The 8,259-nt window shown below is 34.9% G+C and overlaps 3 protein-coding genes across 3 annotated transcripts in view; all 3 read right to left on the bottom strand.

Annotated features, from left to right (window-relative positions):
• Nucleotides 1–50: 50 nt before the first annotated feature.
• Nucleotides 51–1,788, bottom strand: LOC141429520 (uncharacterized). The gene has a single exon (XM_074089857.1). It carries the CDS (start codon nucleotides 1,760–1,762, stop codon nucleotides 932–934), a length of 831 nt encoding a protein of 276 aa, XP_073945958.1. The 5' UTR covers nucleotides 1,763–1,788; the 3' UTR covers nucleotides 51–931.
• Nucleotides 1,789–5,084: 3,296 nt separating this feature from the next.
• LOC141429893 (uncharacterized) lies at nucleotides 5,085–6,278 on the bottom strand. Its single transcript, XM_074090451.1, has one exon. The coding sequence runs from the start codon at nucleotides 6,276–6,278 to the stop codon at nucleotides 5,085–5,087; it is 1,194 nt and encodes a 397-aa protein (XP_073946552.1).
• An 895-nt stretch (nucleotides 6,279–7,173) lies between these two features.
• Nucleotides 7,174–8,259, bottom strand: part of LOC141429892 (uncharacterized) — a 9,977-nt gene continuing 8,891 nt past the window's right edge. Inside the window, exon 9 of the mRNA XM_074090450.1 lies at nucleotides 7,174–7,181. Coding sequence (XP_073946551.1) covers nucleotides 7,174–7,181 — 8 coding nt within the window. The remainder of the gene's footprint in view (nucleotides 7,182–8,259) is intronic.

Raw genomic sequence — 8,259 nt, 5'->3', positions numbered from 1 at the left:
CTGAGCACTACATAAATGTTGGCGACAGACCTCTTTTTTATAATTGGGTGGATCAACTATTCTTTGCTCGCGATGAAAATATTTTGCACAAATAATAATATAAGATTTTGCCGATTTTCTGTATCATACTACTTAAAACATATATTAAAGTTTGCTGTACTGGTTTCAGCACCGAACTTTTTTATAGTTTTAAGCTGTTTTCGGGCCTTAAATAGGAAGTCGACCTGACAAGAACTCCACTGAGTCACAACGACATTTATGTTCGTAATTCGAATAAAACAACATCAAATAGAAAAATAATGCTCTTTATTACTAAACAACAACAAAATAAAACTCAAATGGTTTGTTGAGAAACAAAAAAAGGTGACAAAAACTTTTTTTTCATACCTATTGTTTCTCTTGGGTCACTTGTGATAAGAAACAAAACAAATTTTCATTATTATTGGTCAATGATACACGAAAAATGATAATCAACCATTTCGTGACAAGTATCATAAGGTGGCTCACAGATTTAACCAAAAAAAAAAGATTTTTCCTGAACAATTAGTCTTAGAATTTTTGTAATGATCGTTATAATCAAAAGGGACAAATCGTTAGCCCAGAGAAAAAATATTGTGACTCCAGAGACAAAAAATAATAATCAACAATTTTCTTATAATTATTATAAACTCAAATATTAAAACAAAACAGAGCTTTTTTCTTATACAATCAGTCTTAGAATTTTTGTAATGATCGTTATTATTAAAAGGGATAAATCGTTAGCCCAGAGAAAAATATTGTGACTCCAGAGACAAAAACACACCTACAACTAGTTTTAAGTACTATCAACATTATTAAATCTTAACAAACAGTCTTTTAATTTGAGATCGTATAGGGTAAAATTGGTTCTCTTTAACGAACTTAATAGAATAATATTATATTGATCAAAAAGTCACTTTTCGAAAACAGCAATATCAATAGGAAATTCGTAGTAATTTTGTCCCCGTTTCGTTTTAACTTCGGGAACAGGAAGAACTGTAATAATGTCTGTGTAATCGATATCAGATATATCACTTTTTTCAAGCCGATATACTTTTTTATTATTTTTGACAGAACGTAAAAATGTTACTCTGAGTTCTCCATCATCGTGTAAATCATTAACAACACAGGCATATTTATAAATCTTAGCTTTTGTAGCAAGCACATTTACCAGTAAAAAGTCTCCACACCGAACGGGCTGGTTTTCCTTATTGCCCGAGAGTTGTGTTGAACAACAAGCTGTTTGGGGTTCCACGGCGTGTTCGTCTTCAGACCCTTCCGGTGTTTGATAAATATTACTATACCATTTTTTATGGCGAGGCTGGCATAAATCGGACAACTTAATTTCTTTTAAAGGTGACTTCTGAGATTTTTTAAAAGAACTGAGTGGTAAGTCATCTTCATCTTCACAAGCTTTCTCAACCGAAGATCCTGTTTCTGTTCCAACCTCGGATGAGTGGCAAACTCCCTCAACAGTTTCAGCTTCATCAACAATGGTACTGACATTTTCGCACACTTGAGTAACACGATAAGCAGAATCGGCAGCATCCTCAGGCATGTTTTCAACCCTTACTTCAGCAGTGGAAGCTGGCACAACGGGTCGGTATACTTTTGGTGAAAGACAATCACAGTACCCTCTTTTACAAAAACAGCTTAAATTTCTGTACTTTACTTCTCCTCGAATTTGGGTGTAAATTTGGTGAACATTTTTAGTACCCACTAAAGTTGGGATTTTATGTGGCATAAGTTTTGAGACTTGTGATATGTCATCCGAAGTTTAACAAATTATTGTTTAAGATGACGAGCCGTCATAGTGACGTTTTATTTTTGACACTATAATGTTATTAGTGACTACGCGATGACTATCGAGACGACCCCGACACAATCTGCAAATGCTTCCTTAGCATGTTATATTAATTCCGTATTCGGAAATCACCCCCCCTCCCCCGGCCCTGTTAGGACGACACCTTCAAGCGCGAATGTGACTTTAAACTACCTACACCGACAATAGAGAAGCAAAGTAGTCTATCATTTCTACATCAAAATATAAATCGCTTTCACTGGCAAAATATTAGATTTAGAATTACTCTCTGAAAAGTTAAACTTAGATATTATCTGCTTAACAGAAACCTGGCTAAAAAAGATTCAATGCAATTTAATGTACATAATTATGCAATAGCCAGCGCCTTCTGCAGAGAATCTGCAGCAGGTGGCGGGTCTCTCATATTAGTGAAAAATGGTTTAAAGTTCAAAGAACGCAAAGACCTGTCCAGCCTTTCTGTTGAACGTGTATGCGAGATCGCTTCTGCGGAAACGGAACAGTATTTAATTTTATGTATATATAGACCACCAAACTCGAGTATTCCTTTGTTTATAAATACTATGGAAGATGTTCTAAGGAAATCAGTAAAAACGTAATAAAGCGCTGGTGGTCTGCGGGGACTTTAATATCGATATTTTATCACAATCCGTTGAAAAAGACCAGTTTATTTCTGTTCTAAAATCTTTTAATTTAAATTTCTTATTTAATGAACCCACCAGAGTCACAACCACTTCGGCCACATGTATTGACAACATTTGGTTAACTTGTAAGTATTTAGAAAAAGCTGTTATCAGTGGAGTACGATCGGATCACAAAGCTCAAACAGTGAAGTTACTCGGGCTAGGGCGGTGTTAATCAAACCATAGAAATTAGGCCGTTGAACAAACAAGACTTGACCGTCTCAAAACAAACATCGCGCAAAAGTAAACAATTTAAAAGTAAATACTAAAAAATCCAAACGAAAATTTCAAAGATATTGTTAAATACTGTATGCGAGGAATACGATAAAACGTGTAGTAAAAACGTATTAAAATAGGAAACAAACTATCATTCAATGAATGGGCTACACCCGGAATACGTAGGAGTAGGACGTCTTATATGATAGTTTATATATAAGAATTACGTGTGTACCACTGATGAACGTTTCCACCAGTATGTCAGGGATTATTCAAAATTATTCAAAATTATATGTAATAAAGCAAAATCAGCCCATGTAACTAATAAAATTAAGTCCTCTGATGATAAAATTAAAACAGTTTGGAAAATTATAAATACTGAAACCGGTCGACGTAAGAAACGCGGAGTCCTCTATATCATTAAAGATTAAACAACGTATTAGAAACGGACGCGGTTAAAGTAGCTAACGAGTTTAATACCTACTTCTCTAAAATCCCCATGAAACGACAAAATGTCTCGCGTCTTCCTCAAAGTTAGCTGAATCGCTCTTAAACAAAATGTATCTATTCCAAACTTAAGTAATTTAAATTCACGCATGTCTCTCCCTGTGACATCATTAAGACTTTTAGATTATTGAAAGTAAAAAAAACGGAAGACTTGTGGGGCGTCTCAGTTAAGGTTCTACATTCCATTTTACATGTCGTTGCTCCAACTTTAGCATTTATATTTAATAGCTGTATAGATGAAGGCGTATTTCCAGATTTGATGAATATAGTAAAGTAGTTCCTATTTTTAAATCAGGTGATAAAGATAATCCCTCTGATTATCGTCCTGTGTCCATCCTATCAGCGTTTAGCAAAATATTCGAAAAAATAATGCTGACGCAAATGATCTCTCATTTTAATACCCATAAATCATGCATCCACAGCAGTTCGGATTCACAAAGGCAGGTCTACTACAGACGCGGGTCATAGTTTAGTTAAATTCATATTGCAAGCTTGGGAGGAATCACATGACGCTATAGGTGTATTCTGCGACCTTCGAAAGCTTTTGATTGTGTGGATCATGATACTTTAATTTGTAAGTTAAATTTTTATGGCATTCGTGGCCTCGCTTTAGAACTCATTAAATCTTACCTCACACAAAGAAAGCAAAAGGTAGCGATTAACGGAACGGTATCGGAGGGATCTGTGGTCGAAATGGGAGTGCCTCAAGGATCCATTCTTGCCCATTCCTGTATCTTATTTATGTAAATGACCTTACTTATATGGTAAGCCAAAGTCGGGTATAGTTATGTTTGCTGACGACACGTCTTTACTGTTCAAGGTTAGTAGAAAAGATACCGACTTCATTGAGCCCAATGAAACCCTGTCCGTGATATCCGCATGGTTTGCTGCCAATAATTTGTTACTAAATCCTAAGAAAACTAAATGTATTAAATTCTCGTTGATAAATTCATCTAGCTCGAATTCAGTTTCTAATATAAAGTTAAATGGTCAAACTATTGAATTTGTAAAATCAACAGTATTTTTAGGAATAACGCTCGATTCTAAACTACAGTGGGGACCTCACGTCACAGCAATCGCGGGTAGATTGAGCTCTGCTGCTTTTGCAGTTTGGAAAATACGGCAGCTAACCGATGTGGCGACGGCACGGTTGGTGTATTTTGCTTACTTTAATAGCATTATTTCGTACGGCCTTATTTTATGGGGATCTGCTGCAGACATTGAGTCAATTTTTATCTTACAAAGAGAGCAATTAGAGCAATTTATAATTTGAAGACGCGTGAATCTTTAAGATCTTTTTTTAAGGAAACAGATATCCTAACCCTGCCGTCGCTTTATGTTTTTGAAATAATCATGTATGTTAGGAAGAACATATGTGATTTTCCACTAACGTCGATAAGCAAAGGCTACTAGAAACACAGGGAAGCTTAAAGTTCCATCTTACAGACTGGCTAAAACCAAAAAAGTCTTTTCTGGGAAATTGCATACGTTTTTATAATAAAATTCCAAAAAATATTACAAATGAAACGGATAACAATTCAGATCTATTGTTAAGAAGACATTAATATCAAAGGCGTATTATAAAGTTAATGATTATATCATGGACAGGGATATTTGGAAATAATTCGATCCGCATTAGCGATCCCTTCAAATAGCGAACCTACTGTGTTAAAAATAAAGTTGTGTTAAATACTTGTGATGTATACATATCATTTAATAATATTGTAAATCTGTTTTAAAAAAATATATATACCTCGTTGAGTTTCTTGCCGGATCTTCTCAGCAGAGGTTTTCCGAACCGGTGGTAGATTTTTTTTGACATTCATAAGTGCTTTTATAGCCTAAATTGAATAAAGATATTTTGACTTTGACTTTGACTTTGAAGTAATGAGATAAAGTCTTATTTTGCTTACGTCTTTAAGGGCTTCGTAAAATTCATTGGCACATGAAATGTCATCGCCACGTGCTACAAGATCATCGGCTGACCTTTTTAGATAGCCACCGATGCCATCTGCAGGTCCTTTACCATGACCCGCTTCAAAAAAGGACCAAGACATTGCTGTAAAACCAAAGTCAAACAAAATGGTTGAACTGAGGTAAAAATTTTGTTTTTGGCGGTATTGACTAAATGGACCATCTGAAAAAAAATGAGCAGTCATGACTCTTGGGTACCTGGTTTTGATATCTTTTAGTATTGGATCAAGATGCGCCCATATCGCTGCAGGTTGGTGATTGGTATTAGACGAGACAGTGCAATAAGATTCAACTGTTTTCTTATTGTCGCCAGTGTTCAGATATACAACGACCGTATGCAGTGACACTTGTTGCCTTGAACCACCAAATTGATGAGACTGGATCTCTTCATAGAGCTTACAACTGTAATTTTCACTAAAGTCTACAACTATCACTGCTTCTGTTACTTGTAAATTCTCAATGGCTTGTCTAAAATTATGAAATTGGACCTTCATATTGTATATATGCTTTTTTAATACTTTCATTTCCATATTAAACTCTTCCATGAGGTTTTTGATGATCCCTTCTTTCTCTTTTTTTACATTTTTGAATGCTTTCATTTGTTTTCCGTCTTTTTCATATAATTCTTCAACTCTTGCCCATTCATTCCAGGTGATATTCCCTGTCTCTTTTTCTGCAATCGGTTCAATTTTCTTGTCTCGACATAAATCGCAAGTACCATACATACAAGCTTGGACTTTAGGATCACAGACTGTTGCAGCCACCAAAGCATTAATGTCATTGGTATTAATCACACCCTTGTTTTTTAATGCACGGGCCTTGTAGGTTGGGTTTGTATGCACTTTGCATAAGCACATTTCACGTCCACTGACAGACGGCTTCACAACATAACGTGGTCTGTTCCTGGTAAAATAAAAATAAGAGCACTTCACTCCTGGGTTTTCTTGCTTGAAAGTTTTGAACAATATTTTCATGTTGTCTAATAAAAAACCTTTTTTGTATTTTTTGCCCATCAATTGTACAAGTCTCTTTTTTTCCAGCTGTAGCTCTGGAAACGTCATCTCTAAGAAAAAATGCTTCAACTGTTTTTTTGAGTTTCGTTGCAGAAACTTTTACTTTCATTAATGTCCTCAGTTTGTATGTAATTCCTAAAGATTCTTCAATTATACCTGGTTTTTCAGGGCCCTCTACTTCTTCCATAATATTCTTCAGAATCCTTTTTTCCTTTAGTGTTTTCATCCTTTGATAACTTGCTTTCATTGCTGTAGATAGCTGCTGATATTTAGTTTTTGCATCTACTTTGCGTGTTTTGATTTTTTTAATTCCGTTTCTTTGGCAGCGCTTTCTATACTTTTCGCATTCTCTTTTCAGTTTTTCTACCTGTTCTTTCAGTCTTAAATTATCTCTATGTAGTTTGGAACGATCTCTTCTTATTTTCTTTTTGCCTTGCGCTTTTTTATTAGGTTTATCTTTTGGACCTGGTGGTAGTGGTGCTGCGTCAATTCCGGGTAAGTTCACGTCTTCATTCAAATTCGCATTCAGGGGCTCTTGAATTAAAGAAGGGGAGCTGGGAGGTGTAATATCGAGAACACGGTTGAGGTTTTGTTTCCGCTGTTTTTACATTCTTCTTTCTCAATTTCCATATCACTCTAGCGTTGTATCTTTCTTTTGGTGTCAAATCCTTTACAAGTCTTTCTTCTTGTGGTAATTTTCTCGTTTTTTTCATTTTATATTCTTCATACTTTTCTGCATTCTGTTTTAATTTTCTTTATATCGCTTCTGTCTTTCTGCTGCAGTTAAGCCCATATTAGCTGAAAACACATTAAAGCGTAAGCAATCGAAGAAAAGCACTGCCACGTGAATAGAACGGCCTTATTTCAGATCTTACAATGAATTAGTATAGTAGTAGTATTAGTATAATCTAATGTTTACGTGTATGTAATAAGGGCGCTCTTTTTATCCGACTGCGAAGGAGAGAGTAAGAGTTGAGAACATTCAGTATCTTCGAACCGCAGCTCACATAATAATGATTAGGCTTTAAAAGCAAGCATTTTAACTTAAAATGTTACCAGTAAAGACGGATCAAGCTTAGAATCCTATATTTTTTAAGCACATTTCGTTTTAAAGGTGATTTTTTTACTTAAATATAAGCCCATTTGAACTTAAAATGAAACTATTATGCCAAGTACCGACATTATGCCTTATTTACAAGAATAACATAAAAAGCTACAGAAATTCTCCTTGCTCACGGCGGTATTTTTCCTCTTGGTCACGTTTTGTGTGACTCAAGAGAAAAATAACGGTTTAAATTATTTTTTCTCAAAAACTATCTGTAATGTTGCTAACCAACCACGTCAAGGACATTCCAGTCACGTTTGCTACATAATAGTAATAAAATATTTGTAAATAAAATACGTACTTACCCCGAATTTCGATGTCACCCAGCAGAACCACAGTATACACACGCTGCCTTGCTCAGAGTCACGGACGAAATGGCCGAGCAATCGGAGCTTTCTGCGTGACGAGACAACAATCACGCCGATCGAAAGACAGTTCCCTATTGGTCCGTCTATTGACTGTCTCTTCTCTTTTTGCTCTTATACATACTTTTTACCCTGTGACTCAGCGGAACCCGATTTTATCTAATCAGTAAGGACAAACATTAAAAATTTTATAAAAATATATAAAATTACTCAAATTAATTTATTATAATTCAATTTTATTATTAACATAGTGTCCGAGTATCTAATTCTTAAGTTTTAATGAGACTCGTCTAGGAATATTTTTACAAAATACCGCAATTTCCATGACGACTATGTCTAAGGGACACGCAATTTAGTATGAACTTGAAAATTATCCACTGGGTCACTTTTTTTTCACATAATTTTTGAAATAACATTATGAAAGTTGATTGTGTAAACAAGACCACAATAGTTCTAATTTTTGAAATTGAAAACAATAAAATTAACGAAATTCAATTATTTTATTCAAAATCATGAATAGTTTGCACCGGAAGGTTTGGCAAGAAAAAGTTGATCGACC

Source organism: Choristoneura fumiferana, chromosome 7, assembly GCF_025370935.1.
Source record: "Choristoneura fumiferana chromosome 7, NRCan_CFum_1, whole genome shotgun sequence".
NCBI lineage: Eukaryota > Metazoa > Arthropoda > Insecta > Lepidoptera > Tortricidae > Choristoneura > Choristoneura fumiferana.
Note: the sequence above shows the minus strand (reverse complement) of the source record. Positions and strands in the feature narration are given on the sequence as shown.